General features: G+C 30.1%; 1 protein-coding gene across 3 annotated transcripts in view; it reads left to right on the top strand.

Moving 5' to 3' along the window:
• LOC127709250 (nuclear distribution protein nudE homolog 1-like) overlaps positions 1–15,872 on the top strand; it is a 36,852-nt gene extending 20,980 nt beyond the window's left edge. The window contains exons 8-10 of one of the 3 annotated variants that reach the window (XM_052214673.1): positions 1,226–1,317; positions 7,340–7,369; positions 10,770–15,872. In XM_052214673.1, coding sequence (XP_052070633.1) covers positions 1,226–1,317; positions 7,340–7,369; positions 10,770–10,836 — 189 coding nt within the window. In that variant the 3' untranslated portion in view covers positions 10,837–15,872. Of the gene's footprint in view, positions 1–1,225; positions 1,318–3,931; positions 3,989–7,339; positions 7,370–10,769 lie in introns of all 3 variants that reach the window. The other 2 variants (XM_052214675.1, XM_052214674.1) reach the window with 2 other exon arrangements.
• The last annotated feature ends 675 nt before the right edge of the window (positions 15,873–16,547 follow it).

Raw genomic sequence — 16,547 nt, 5'->3', positions numbered from 1 at the left:
TCAAAATCACTCAAAATTTGAATTGATAGTTTTTAAGACCCCTTATACATACAATACATGTGGATTAAACCATTTTTAGCTCTCCTGGCCAAAAGGGCCAAGTCAGCTTTTCTCATCACTTGGCGTCCGTCGTCGTCGTTAACTTTTTACATTTTGAACTTCTTCTAGAGAACCACTGAATGGAATGAAACCAAACATGGCACGAATGTTCCTTATGAGGTGCTGACCAAGTGTTGTTACTTTGAAGCTGATCCATCATCCAAGATGGCCGCCAGCGGGGGACTTAGTTTAACATAGAACCCTATGGGAAATGTTTACAAATGTCTTCTTTTAGAGAACCACTGAATGGAATGAAACCAAACATGGCATGAATGTTCCTTATGAGGTGCTGACTAAGTGTTGTTACTTTGAAGCCAATCCATAATCCAAGATGGCCGCCAGCTGGGGATTTAGTTTAACATAGGACCCTATGGGAAATACATGTACATACAAATGTCTATTTTTAGAGAACCACTGAATGGAATGAAACCAAACATGGCATGAATGTTTCTTATGAAGTGCTGACAAAGTGTTGTTACTTTGAAGCCGATCCATCATCCAAGATGGCCGCCAGCTGAGGACAATGTTGAACAAAGGACCCTATGGACAATACATATAAATGTCTTCTTATAGAGAACCACTGAATGGATTGTAACCAAACATGGCATGAATGTTCGTTATGAGGTGCTGACTAATTGTTGTTATTTTGAAGCTGATCCTTCATCCAAGATGGCCGCCAGCGGGGGGACTTCCTTTAACATAAGACCCTAAGGGAAATACATACAAATGCTTATTCTAGAGGTGCACTGAATAGAATGAAACCAAACATGGCATAAATGTTTCTTATGAGGAGCTGATGAAGTGTTGCTACTTTGTTGTCGATTTACTGTTCAAGATGGCCACCAGGATTTTTTATTAAATTACAGGGCCAATATTAAACCAAATTTGGCCTCACTCATTATTGGGGTATCAGATAAATGTTATGATTTTAATCTATTTTTACATGATTTCCAAAACCAAAGTAGAATCAGGTGAGCGACACAGGCTCTTGAGAGCCTCTAGTTTAAATTCTCAATATTTTCAAAACCATGAATTTAAACCTTTCAATTTCAGATGTTATCAAATGATTGAGTTTAAATGTTTTGTTAGAAATATGATTTTTTAAAGCTTCTTCTATACTTATCAGGCATTAGAGACAAAACTAGCTTCATGTAGAAATTTTGTAAAAGATCCGCCAAGAGAAAAGAAGTCAGCAGGTCCAAACTCAAATTCACCAAGGTTTGTAATTAACAAGCATACTATTTTATGAGAATTTTTCATGCCACATTATTTTTGCTATTATCTTTTGATACCTCTATTCTCATTGTTCATATTTGGTGTTTTTCAGTATTTTATTTGCAGAATGTTTCACATGTGTTGAATTTCACATGAGAATGGATTTTGTGGATGAACTGTCACATGAAAAAATGGAGAGGATAATAACATGTATTGATATTTCTCATAACTGAAAACATTAATAATATAAAATATTAATATAAAAAAACCAGATATTTTAATAATACAACTATTGCACTTGAAAAATTCTGGTAGTGTTTTAAATTAAAAAATATGACAAAACAAAAGAAATTATAGTTTTCATTATACTTATGTATCTTTACACCTAAGTTTATTCTATATCTTCAATATTATTCAAAACAAATAACTTAAAAACAAACTTAAGTTTGTTTACTAGCACGCTGCTTGGATCTTTTCTGTGCTGCTGCTTTATAATTACAATAAACAGAAATATTGACATAACATATATACAAAGTACTATTTGCTATCATCTCAAAATATCAAAATCCAAAACACACAAAATTCTTTTTTGTGACTTATAAAAAAAATAATTTGGAAACCTGCATCCTTTTGTCAGTGCCAAGTGAAATTCAAGTGTAGGAACTTTGCATGTAAAAGAAATGCTCAATCTTACTTACAAATTGAACACAAGGAGTTTAGTTCTAAGACTATGGCTATAAAACAAATACTGAAGACACAAATTATATAATCCAAATAGGATTACGGTTAAATAGCCATTCCTTTTATAAAAAATATATATTCAGTTAACTCTTGGTTTCTCACTCGTTTGACTTGAAATTTTCCTGTGGTCCTGAACTTCGTTCCAAAGAAATATATGTATTTCGTTTCCTGATCAGTCGAGATTCAGATAACTAGAACCAAATTTACAGTCTCAAGGTTAACAAAAGCATTTAAATTGCTTTTTTTTTTAATCTTGAACAAATACATATATGTAAAAACATGACCTTGAGGATTTAGATGGATTGACAAATTAATCTGACAAATATTACACCTGTAATTAAATTTCTGGTCATTGACCACTGTATTGATTCATGACATCCTTTTCCCACGAGTGTTTACCTAAGATAAACTTTGATCACCATAATAAATAGTTAGTGATACATTGCTATAGATTATGAAAAATTATTTTAATTGTTTTATATCAATTAACTGTAATCATACATTAATGAACTTGGTTGTGTATTAAGTGTTTCAAAACTACTCAATTGGCGTCTTGAATGTTTTATATTTTCTTTTTGCGGAAAAAGATCGAAATAAAAGAAATAAACCAAAATCTATTTTTTATCAAATCTCTTGTATACGAGAATGAACAACTTTGTTAACTTAAAATCACACTAAGATCGATTGGAAATTGTTCTCCTGGCCTTAGACCTCAGAAAAATTGTGACTGTGCAAAGAAATAACCCAAGAAAAACATAATTTTATTATAATAATAAAAGACCATTTACATATATGTACAGATACATCAATCTTAGACCCGACTATCGATCCTCTACCCATATTCATCTGGATTTGTTTTAGCCTTACCAAGCTAAGCAAGAGTTGTATCACTTGGTCTGACAAACTTCCTGTATTCGTTTGAGTCAAACTACGGGTATCTCAAAATATTTCTCTGGTCCAGCTGACTTCAAGATAACGAGTCGATTGTATAAAATAAGACCATAAGAAATTGCCAAATTGAATATTCTTTATGCCAATGAAAAATTTGATGTTCACAGTACAAAGCAAGGCTAGAAGTAATAATCATTTAACTGCCTATTTACCAATAATTTTTGGCACCAAAAATTCACATGCCTCAGAAATTCTTTATCAGGAAGACTTTAATTTTCATTTTTCTGTGTGCAGCTGGAATGATCTAATATGCACAAAAAGCACAGTTCTTATGTACATTGCTTGTACTTGTTCAACCAAAAAAGGACAGATGTTGCTAAATGTTTTTACATGTTTGATTGCATGCATCATTTTAAATCATTGCTTTTCATATTTTGAATTAACTACATAATTGAATCTTTATCTTATATTCATATACATCAGTAGAACTCCAATGATATCTTATTGAAACCTTAAAATTTCTTTTTAAAATAAAGATTTTTCTCTAAAATGAGAGGAATTCAGAGGTGAAAATCTTACTTCTTTAGTTGTACTAGAATTTAAAGAATCTATTAAGTTATTAATTCGGGGCGTGAAAATTACTTTCTTTTCCAACTTGCTTTCTATCGACTAAATGTTTTCCAAACTATCTTGATATTGTTGATTTTCTTTTTATTTAACACCCCTAACCTCCTGACAGTTTTTCATGAAATGTACAACCCTAAATGCATTGCAATCTTAAATGTTTTATTCCCCTTCCTTTTCTTTTTAACTTCAGTTTTAAAAATTATGTTTGGTTATCCTTTTTGGATACAAAATGTCTACATACACTTGAGATTTTTTTGGTGCTATAAACCAGAGATATTCTTTTTTTTTAAGATGTATGCAAATTAAGATGGGTTTTTATAATGTCTATAAAAGTTAAATTGTACTGAAAATTTTCCAGTGTACAAGGATGTAGCAGCAGTTGATTCTGAAGGTCATAAAATAGGTCATTGAAAAGGTATTTTTGATTCCAGGCATGATATAACTACAACATGTATTTTTGAGAGACACAGATTGCTACTCATTCATGTCAAAATAATCTTTTAGTGATTGTAGATCTGTTCTGCCCTTAACATGTGTTGCACATTTGTGCTGATCTTAATTATGAAATGCTGATAGAAACCACCACTATTTAACATTGTAAATAAAATTAGAAAATCATATTACAACTGGTCAATATTTAATCCTCATACAATGAAAGTACTTTTATTCACAAATGTCACTTTTTGTGATGGAAAAAGTTGTTGAAAACATTTGGTTTGAGAATTTTTTAATTCATTTTGTCTTACTTTTTACTTCCAAAACTGAGAAGCTTTCATATAAGATAAAATTACTTTCACAGTATTTCTGTCTGCTTAATTGTCTAAAAATTGTAGTACATGTAGCACTGCTTTGTAATATTGGAAATATTAAGACTTGACTGTCTACTTTGATAACATTCATTGATGTCTGTATGAACTCTCTATTAGCAGGGATCTCCATGACCTGTTTTATGATGGTGCACTGCCATCATTAAAATATCTTCTGCCACCGTCAAATGATCCCCGCCATCTTTAAATTATCTTCCGCCATCGTCAAATGATCCCCGCCATTGTCAAAATATTTTTTCGTTTCTCTAGCCGCCGCCATATTTGTTAGCAGTTATAATCAATTAACCCTAAGGCTTTTTGTATTATAATCCAAAGGGTCCTCCTGATTACAGTTTTCAAGCTCTGAGGGATATCCGGCTAAAGATTGCTAATCACTTGTACAGGTAGATCAACACACCTGACAGGAGAACTCTTGATCAAGATAGACGATTGATTGCATTATTTAATTACGTTTTAGCAAATGCTAATGAAAATTTAGATTAAAAAAATAAATATTAAATCCAGTAACAAAGAAAAAAGATTAACAAGTGGAACACATGCTTTTATATTGACTTTCGCAATCAGCATCCCCTTTTTAAACGAGTGCAAAATAAGACGTATAACTGAACATAATTTCACGCCAAATAACATGAGTACAGCAATTATCGATAATATTGAATCACTTTACAAGTTTAAAAGTAAACACATGAATATTAACTGTAACTTGATAATCTGAAGAAATTTCATATTGTAATTCCGAATTCATTTCGTAGTTTACAATCAAAATTGATACATCCGGTTTTCCGGTTTACATGCATTCAGAATCGAAAGATGAATGTTGCATAGTATATGACTATAAGATTTTCTATTTGAAGTCATTAAAACCTTTTAAGTTGTTAATTTTTGACCTCCAAATATAAAAAAGAAGATGTGGTATGATTGCCAATGAGACAACTCTCCACAAGAGACCAAATGACACAGAAATTAACAACTATAGGTCACTGTACGGCCTTCAACAATGAGCAAAGCCCATACCGCACAGTCCGCTATAAAAGGCCACGAAATGACAATGTAAAACAATTCAAACGAGAAAACTAACGGCCTAATTTATGTACAAAAAATGAACGAAAAACAAATATGTAACACATAAACAAACCACAACCACTGAATTACAGGCTCCTGACTTGGGACAGGCACATACATAGAGAATGTGGCGGGGTTAAACATGTTAGCAGGATCCCAACCCTCCCCCTAACCTGGAACAGTGGTGTAACAGTACAACATAAGAACAAACTATAAAAATCAGTTGAAAGAGGCTTAACTCATCAGATGGATACAAATACAAATAATACAAATACAAGTGGACGTGGCCAGGTACTTGTACATCCAAACAACAAAAAGACACAGATCTGAGAGTACTCGCAGTTACTGACAGCTAGTTCAAAGCCACTAACAACTAATAAAAAAAATCATGCTTCTAAGACTAAAGCCTTCTTCAGCGTTTTACAAAACGAGTACGGAACTTCTTTTTGTTGATGCTGCAAATCGTCGATACCGGTTCATGACTTCTGAATTTGACAGTGAAAAAAATTCCCACCGATTTTTAAGCCCTATACAATTACCAAAATAGCAAGAAAACGATTAGGGAAAAAGGTCATTCTTGACTAAGGGGGAGCAATGCAGGCTTGGGATTGGAATTGTTGCAAATGACAATTAATGAAAATATTGGTTATTCTATAATGAAATAAAAATAATAAGCAATATATCAGCCTGTTCACCGTTCCTTACATGGAAATGGAGGAATGAAATACTTTCAATCCTGCCACACCGTAGACACAGGGTTTTGTCATGGTGAAAGTTCCTCCATCGTTTAATTTTCATCCATGGAGATCCCTGCTTTTAGGTTGAAATGATACAAAAAATTGGCATTTCATGTTTGATGAAACAGTTTAGACATTACCAAAGCTTGGAGATATGAAATGTCCTTAATAGGCTAAGCAAGTAGTTACAAGTGTAGCACACTACCATAATGTTAATGGAATGGGTTTGCAGAAACCTGTCATTAAAAATACATACCGGTATCTGAATTTTGCTATATTATTTCCTTTCTAAATCCCATATGTATACAGCTTGATATCAATATTTTGTTTTAGAAATGCATGCAGAAAATCCATTGTACTAAATATTTAAATATTTATGATTTATTTGTCATAGTTGGTAGCTTAAACTTGACTTTCCATTAAAATTTTTCAACAGTTTTTTGTTTTCACTTTTGAATTAATAAATTTTTTGAACATTTGATAATGTAAAAGTCTTTTTCAGGCTAAATCTATTCTAATACAGTTAGCTGTATGACAATCCATTTATAAGGATGAGTTTAAGCTATTGAAATTATACCATAGTTCATTTATGATTATAATTCAAACTTTGAAAAGGACAAATATTTTTTACGGATGTTTGCTACTCTGTTTCAAAATAAACAAGCTTTTTAAAAGACTCTTAAATTAATAGTATATAAATAACATTACTTATAAAGCAGAAAGAAGTTATAGGTCCCTGTCCTTATTTTTGAGATATTAGCCATTAAAAATTTGACAGGAAATAATTTTTTTCTAGTTTTTTTTATACATTTATCATTGGCACCTTTTTTTCTTTTAAAAACTATGAAAAATAACAAGGATTTTATAAGATTAAAAAAATGGCTTTTTTAAAACTGGATGTAATTAAATTGTGAAAAGAAAAGCAGGGGCTAGCAGGTGAAATATTTAATGGCACTCCATAGATAAAACCAGAGGATTCCGAATAGCTGACAAAAAGTCAAAAACAAGGCTAGCAAACATCCTTAAAACTACAGTTTGTTTCAGAACAGATAGGAGGGGGGGATTGCATACCAAAACTGGTCATAAAACAGTGCTAAATTGAGAACTATAAATGAACTTTATCCTTATTTATATATTTAGGTCAGATTATATGCATGGAGCTAGACCAAGGTGAATATCTCCACATTTCCAAAGCTTTTTGTTGTCTTACACCCTTGCCTAAATTATATTGCTTAAATTGACAAGAAATAGATATTTTAATTTTTTATACGACCGCAAAAAAATTTTTGGGATCGTATAATGGTATGATGTCGTCTGCGTCGTCGTCCGAAGACACATTGGTTTCCGGACAATATCTTTAGTTCAAGTGAATGGATCTCTATGAAATTTTTTAAGAAGGTTCAATACCACAAAAGGAAGGTTGGGATTGATTTTGGGGATGATGGTCCCAACCATTTAGGAATTAGGGGCCCAAAAAGGGGCCAAAAAGAAGCATTTTTCTAGTTTCAGGATATTAACTTGTGTATAAGTATTTTGATTGCTCTGAAATTGTACCACAATGTTTAATACCACAAGTAGAAGGTTGGGATTCATTTAGGGGGTTAGGAATTTTAGGAATTAAGGGCCAAAAAGGGGCCAAAAACAACAATTTTTGTAGTTTCCAGACAATAACTTGTGTTTAAGTGTATGGATCTCTCTGAAATTGTACTACAAGGTTCCATACTACAAAGGGAAGGATGGGATTGAGTCTTGGGGTAATTGCTCCTAAGGGGGTTTCCAAAAGTTGTTTTTTTGGGGGGGGGGGGGGGGTTTTCCAATTTTTTTAAGGAATTCATATTTTTTTTCAAAAATTTTCAAATTTCAAATTTATGAAAAGTTAAAGAAGAAATCTTCAATTGCGCAGTATTGGGCAATAGATTTGTAAGATCTTTGACCACATTTATTTTGTGTCAGAAACCTTTATTATGTCAAAAATTTGATCACAATCAAAATTCAGACAGTATCAAGCTTGAATATTGTATCCAAATTTGCCCCAACTGTTCAGGGTTGGACCACTGCGGTCGTATCAGGCTGCGCTCAGCGAAGCATTTTATTATGTCAAGTGATTAGAGAAATTATTTGAATTAAAAGTTTTTTATATAATTTTCAATTTTGCAGCATTAACTTTCCATAAGCTGCTTATCTAATGGTTTATTTTTTATGCCATGCCATGGTCTACATATTATATACTTATAGTTTTAAATTGCATAATAAAAGTTTTTAATTTTAGAAAATCAGAAAAGTATGGATTATAACTCTGTAATTTTTTTATTTCACTATAGTTCGTTTCCAGGCTGTTGTTAAAATGGAGCTCTCCTCATTTCCTGCTCTGTTTGGAAAGTTTGGGTATAATTATTTCTCCCTTTCCGGTATAATTATTTCTCCCTTTCCAAATCAATCATTCACATGTTTGGTGTTTTAGGAAAATTTGAAAATATAGTCAGATGTAAGAAGAAAATTTAATTCTAGTTTTTCTTTAAAAATTTAAATATAAATGAATTTGTTTTATTTTTGAAAAATAAATGTTTTAATTGTGGATTTTTATTTCTTATTCATTTTCTCATTAGTTTTTAGGAGTAGATGCAACACTGTGTTGAACAGGCTCAAAGTAGATTCTTCAGTATATGACATCAACTAAATATAATAGAAAAGAAAAAAAATAGTCCTGTAAAGATAACCTTGCAATGAAATACATACAGGATATAACAACAACAAACTCTGTTCAAGTGTGTTGTCATTCCATAACACTCTTGCTTGTTCAATAGAGGACTAATCTTGTTTCGAATCTCCATCAAACTTTGTCCACTGCTTTTCCATTGGCAGTACTTGGAGTCTTGAATTCTATAAATATTCAAGGTTGGAGGTCATGGTCAAGGTCATAACAAAAACTTTGAAGACTAAGCACTATAGAACTCAAGTTTTGTATCCAAATTTCTTCAAACATCATCCTATACATGGCTATGGGGAGAGCTTCAACCCCATTTTTAAGGTCAAAGGTCACCAAATGACATCAGAGATGCAAGCTTGTAGGCAGAATAGACTTCTAGTCTATCAAACATTGTCATATGCTTGGTCATTTAGAGATCTTGAATCATATTTAATTTAAGTCATTGGTCACAGATCCATGTCACAACATTACCTTTGTAGATAAAAGCTTTCATGCAATTTCTAGTTTGAGCCTTGCACCAAATTTTCATCTAGCATCCCCCAGATCTTAGTCACTGGAAGAGTTTGAACACCTTTATAAGTTTGAGGTTATATTTGAAAGGTCTACGTAGCATAGTAGCATTATTAAACATTAACTTTCTGAATTTGTGGAATTGCTGGATGATGCTATTCTGGAGACATTGTCAATTTTTTCAAAGGATTGGAATGGGATATTCCTGTAAGTAATGAGGTGACAATTTTGGAAATACATTTTTAGGAACATTTTTATGTTTTTTTGTTTACAAAAATTGATAAAAATTGGTGTGTATGAATTTATAAATAATATATATCACATTCAGTATTTTGAACCTGTACTTAAGGGTGTAGTATAGACAATTTTTTTTCTTTCATTATATTATGTTGATCTACTTGGACCTCATTCAATTCAGTGTGCAAACCAATATTATATGGATGCAATGAAATACTGATTTTTACTTGCTTTTATAGAACGTTTTTCATAAGCAACAAAATTTTGTTCCTTCAAAATTAAAATTCAAAGTTTCACCCAGTTATATATGGGTATTTCCAAAGGCAAAAATATAAATGATTTTAATGATTTAAGAATTTAAATTAAAAAAAAACAACATGAATTTTAGCACTACAAATGAATATCAGAATATATAAATAATTTGTAAATAAGGTACCATTTTTTTCATTGGCATTTTCCTGTTTAACCAAAATTGAGCCTTACACCTTCTAGTAGTTGGCTAGTATCATGCAACAGTACCTTGCAATAGTTCTTCTGTTAATGCACTGAACAATGCTTGAATATCATCTCCCATCATGTGATGTGTTGGCATCAACAATATATAGAATTTTTAATAGATTGAAAATATTGTTTTCAGTCAGTTTTCTTGTAAGTTGAAGAATTAAAAGAAAAGATGACATATTCAAAATAATTAGCAATAAAAGATATATTTTTTATCAGTATTTTTTAACCATCAAAGACCTGGTAATGAAAATTATGTCTCGCATAGAAAAGAAAAACTTGATCTATATGTGTAGGTAAATTTGGAATGAATTTTTGAAATAAGAAAAAATATGGATAGTGATTTGGTGAATTGTAGGTTTATGCACCTAATCGATTTACATTCGCTCATAATTATGGTCCTTCTTTTTATTTAGTTGATTTACTGTAATAGATTTGACCTTACTATGCCATCACATGCACTACCAGCATCAGTAACTTATATACATATAACCTGTACTATTATAAAGTCATCAACATATTAGATAGAGTGTATATTCTTATAGATTTAAACTTTTATTTTGTTACACTTACATAAAATTATCAATTTTATATTATTTTATTTTTATTTTACAGCAGAGCTAAAAGAATAAACAGAGGAGGCTCGGTACCACCACAACAAGGAGCCAAGATACCTGTATAATGACATACCTGTATAATGACATACCTGTGTTATGACATACCTGTATAATGACATACCTGTGTTATGACATTTACACATCAGATTTTAGGTTTTGTTTTATTCTGTGTATGATTTGGACTTATTGTAATTTCAGTAACAGTAATTTGTTTGGTGTTTAAAGCTCATTATATGTTGCATTTTAAAAGAAAACACAAAACTTGAAACCTGTACATAAATTTAAAGTTACTAATCTCTGAATTTCATTCCTGATCTCTGCTACCTGGTTTATATGATGATTATCAAGATAAATGTCTTCTTGCCAGAGTTTGAATTTTTAGCTTTAAAGTTAAGTACTTTGGACATATTTTGAATTTTGAAGGAGGAACATTGTCCTTCAGAACAATATTGTATGTATAATAGTTAATTTACTTACTACATATTGCTTCAGTGAAAAGTTTTGATCTTAATTGTGTAATATGCTGATAAAGGATAGTGCTAATTTTATTTTATTCTTCTTGGGGTGCCATCTATTATGTTGGCCTCATATGAATAAAGATATGAGTTAGCAAGAACCTTATGTCATTGTTAACCTAAATTGTGTCTCGCCTCAAACAAATTGCAGAGATGAGACTAAGGTGTGCTGTTGGGGGCGTTGTCAACAATGTATGTGTTTGTAATAAGGTCAGCTTAAGAAAAGTAGTAGGTCAATGATATTTGGTAGTGGTATTAGCATTTGCAAACCTCGTATCAATGGAGGTTATTTGGCCCTGCCCCCTCATTTATGTTCTATTGGCTTTGAAACTTTTGCATAGTTAAAGTGTTAAAGTTTGTGTTAAGGTCAATTTAAATGGAATCACTTATGATAAATCAATTATATTTAGTATACAAATGTAAAGAGCATTGGCATTTCTCATTTCCACAAAGATTATTTGGCACTGCACCTTTGATCTTGGTTAATTGACTCTGAATGTTTAGCATAGTTTACGTATTAAAGTATTGCCATTTTAATTTCGACATTTGCATTATTTTATCAAAATACCATTCAGGCAAGACATATCTCTGTGTCAACAGTTTATTTTTATCAGAATGATTTTTGGAAGTTTAACATAGCAAAACATGGATTTTGTCATTATTTCTTTACAAATGGGAGTATGGACTTCTAAATTCAGCTCACATTTGTAATAAGTTTATGTTTTTATTGATGTAAAAATATATTTCTATTGAATAAAGTAAAAGATGTTTATATTGGAGAGATTTTTCTATACCATGTTTTTTTTCTTCATATTTCTGGTATCTTATTTCATATTTGGTGTTTATTAAAAAATACTTGCCCCATATTTTCATCATGAAATGCCAAAAACTTTGGTTTTAATTTGGAATAACAAATGCATTGAACTTCCAGAAATCAATATCTGTATGCACTGCCAAAAACTTTTTCATGACCTTCATGAAACACTAAACTTTTTCATGACCTTCATGAAACGCCTGATGATTGTCTTACTGTCTCTGGCAATGTGAAGTTCAATGATAACTGTGAGGTAAACAATATGTAAAAATTTTACTGACAAATTTAGTATACTGATTAGTTTTCTGTTAATTACTGCTGACTGTTAGATTTAGTTTAGTATATAGAATAAAACCATAATTGTGTTTTTTGTTATTTTTGTTACACAATGGAGACAGTTGCAATATTATAAGAAAACTCTGCCTCATGTTAATTGTTATACTCAGTTTTGTTTGTTTATATTTGTATCATCAGTTTGTTATATATGGTAGAATTGTAGTCATGTTGCCAGAAAGAAATGTCGATTCATATCAGTTTTCAAGGTCTGATTATAATTTGTAATCTCAATAATGTTTAAAGAAATTGGTCATAATTTAGTAGTTAAAAATCAATTTTTCATTTAATTATTAAGCCTGCATTTAGAAAGTAAAAGAACATAAACACTGCAGGCTTTACGAACTGAGTCATAAGGGGAGATAATTATAGAATTTTTTTGATATAAAAGAAAAAACAGTTTTAAACATTTATATTTTGATCACAGTATTTCTGTACAATGCTATACAAGATGTGGTTGTTAGGAAGTATAAATATTCTTAAATTCAGTAAAACGTTAAACAAAGTTGAAACTAAATTAAAAGTAATGGAAAGATAAAAAATTACCAATAATAATGTGAAATAACAATAGATATGATAAATATAGATCAATAATAATGTGAAATAACAATACATGCGTTTAATGGTTGTGATCTCTGTAGCTATTATTTATTTTATAATCATGCCTTGCTATGGTTCCTTCTATAGTTAATGAGTCTTAGAAAGGAAGGAATTCCATCAGATTTCCATCAATAATCTGGTGTCATATTTATCACTGCAAAATTGATGATGATTGATATACATGGAAAGACCTTTAATTTTTGGATATTAGTTAACATAGTTTATTGAGATTTTATATTTAAGGTTTCAGTTGCATAAATAAAATACATTGTCGGACAACTTGTATTTCTTTAGGAATTAAAATTTTGTGGTTTAAACCGATCATGAAATCAGTAGGACAACTAGAAGATCTGTTGTAATAACAATGTTTTTACAGAATTTTATGTTTAAAAAGAAAGAAAAAACAAAGCAAAATATGAAGACTTGCTTCTTTTTATTATCTGGAATCCTATTACATATATATAAGTAATTTTATCAGATCACATTTATAATAGACATTGTACATTGATAATTTATTTGTATATACCTTAATCATTATCATGTATGCATCATCATGGTTAAGGACATTCATTGAATGTTTTATCACATATGTTGATATTTAGGCTTGGTTTGTCTTTAACAGTTATGTTTATCCTTTGTTTTTCTTGTTTTTTTCGCTTGTCATATTCAACTGCTAGCTTCTTTTTATTTTCATATTTTATTAATAGAAGACAAAATAACTGCCAGCATTATTGTTTTCACTTTCATATAAACTCCATGAAGAATACAAAAGTTAGTTTAAGATGTAATATTAATTTTTTCTATTTATCTAATCAGAAAAATATGATGTCATAGAGTAGAAGTCAAAACAAGTTTACCCATTAAGTTATAAAAGGAAATTCTTTAAAAAGAACTTGAGTGATGAATTACATCCATCTACTATTAGTATGTAATCTTTTGTAAACTTTTGGTCATAAACAGTAAACATTCTGTTTCTTTATCCCTTTATCTTCTCTCATAAATCAAACAATGTATTTTTTACAAATTTAGAAAGGATAGGTTTGATGTTGTGTTATGATTGATAAGTATTCAGAAAACATGTGAGCTATTAATAAACTGTAGTATATTTTTAAAGAAATATAGAATCTATATTTTAGTTACACAACTTTATAAGCCTGATAAACATAAATAGCCTTATAGTTGCTAACTTTTACATCATTTGGTCTCTGGTGGAAAGTTGTCTCATTGGCATTCAATACCACCTCTCTTATTTAATATAAAAGTTGTATACTAAACAAAACTGGAAAAACTAACTTTGAAAGGCCTTCCTTTAAAAATAAATGGTGTTTATATGTTTGTGGAAGACAAATTTATTTAGAATATTAGAGATGTTAATTGTTCTTTAAATATGGTAAAAACAACTACTTTGCAATGAAATTATTTATTCTTTGTAGTTGTACATTTCTTTGAAGGTATTGCTTATTGTAAATATAAAAATATTGTTTGAAGAGGTTATACATAACTACAAGATGTGTAAGGTAAACTATTTGGTTTTTTTTATTTCTTGATTGAAGAGTTTCATTGAAACATATAAAATCAGATTGTATTATCCATTTTTTGTGCTGAGATCTTATCTGAGTATAAAGTAAAGAATGAAATAGTTATGGAGAAGTAACACTCTTTTCAGTTCTGACACTCCATTGTGAAGTTATGTGAACCCTTCACTTAAGGGTTTTAAATAGATTGTGATTACTTTTAGTAAAGCTTTCAAACAAAAAGATGAAATTTATGTTTACAGGCTGGCAAATTTGTTCGATGTATGGTCTTAAAATTTGCTTTAACTTGTATAGAAGATGCAAGAGAATGTTACTTTTCATTTTGAAATTAAACATGAAAACTTCTGTATTTGATCCAAATTATTTTTTGCAATTTTACGGTTCAATTCACAATATCAATGAGAGAAAATGCATCTTGTTGAAAAAGACAAATTTGTTCTGGGTAAACAGCTTTATACAGGAGACATTTCTTTGATTTGTTCTATGTATGGTCTCAAAATTTGCTTAAAATGTTTAAAATTTGCAAGAGAATATTACCATTCATTTGGAAATTTAACAAGAAAACTTCTGTATTTAATCCATATTTATTTGCGATTTTACAGTTCAATTCACGATTTCATTGAAGAAAATGCATCTTGTTGAAAAAACAAATTTGTTCTGGGTAAACAGCTTGATACAGCCTCATTTCTTTGATTTTGTCTTGACATTAAAAATAAATATATAAAATTGTTAGTTTTTAAATAGCTCACAAAAATGTTAAGGGGAACTGTTGCAAGAAAGTGATGACTGGATTAATGTACTTTCTCTTTATTTTTTATTTTTAGAAAAACCTGCAAATATCATAATCAGTCTATTTATATTCTATTCTCAGGTACAGTTTGCATAATTCAAAATTAATTAATTTCTTTTTGATATTTGAAATGATCTTGTTTTAGCAAAAAGTATCGTTCGGTTAACTTTTATGGTGGATCTTTATTTTTTTTATTGGACACACAGTTTTAACACTCTAAAACCTTATAAAAGATAAATTGATTTAAGTGACAGAGTTTTTTTTCTTGTTTCCTCTTTAAAGATTTCAGATTTTTTCAGTTTGGCTGAAAGTGATTACTTGTTTAATAAATAATATGTACAATACAGGGGTATTTTTTTTTATAAGAAATGTGTTTAACTTGATGTTAACAAAAATCATGAGTTTATTTATGATTTTGAACACAGAATTGATCTATTCTTTCTTCTTTGTATTGATATATTTGTTTAAATTTTGACATGCATAAAGGCACAAAAATAAAACATAAACATTTGTATTCTGTTTTGATTTATTTAAGGCATAGAAATATACAAAATCTGATAATACATAAAAAGGTAAACAGGAATCGTCAAAAATATTATGCAGTACAACAGACCTGACTCCTCTGAAAAAAACCAACAATAAATGGTCCAGATAGGTTGACTTGGTACAGACATAAAATGTGGTGGGGTTAAATCAGTTTTACCAGAGACATAATACAAACAATTGTATTATATGTCTCTGGTTTTACATATGCACAAAAGCCCAACTTGACCTATCAAGACAATTATCTTTACAGTAAAACATGTAATAAAAGACCTATGCAGTGTACAAATGTGTGAAATGTAGTTTATGTCTTGTGTACTCCATATCCCTCTTTTCTAGTTTTAGTGGATTTTATTAAAAATTTGATATTAAAGAAGGGTTAAAAATCTTAAATATATATTAAAATGTGAGAAAACTTAGTTGGCATTTGACATGTGATTTGATATATTTATAACTGGGAAGAGGAATTTTTGTGAGAACATACGGGGAACGGGTTTTACAGTCAAAAATGGTCCCATAAAAATTTCATAATGCATGCAAAGACTCAAAACTATGGTATACTAGTATGGTCAACTACACGTGATGACAAACAGTCTTAACACAGTATGAAAGTAATCAAGTAAACAGTTTTAGAGAAGTGGCATTC

This window comes from Mytilus californianus, unplaced genomic scaffold (assembly GCF_021869535.1).
Source record: "Mytilus californianus isolate M0D057914Y unplaced genomic scaffold, xbMytCali1.0.p SCAF_7, whole genome shotgun sequence".
In the NCBI taxonomy this organism is placed as follows: domain Eukaryota; kingdom Metazoa; phylum Mollusca; class Bivalvia; order Mytilida; family Mytilidae; genus Mytilus; species Mytilus californianus.
This window is presented reverse-complemented; position numbering and strand designations above follow the sequence as displayed.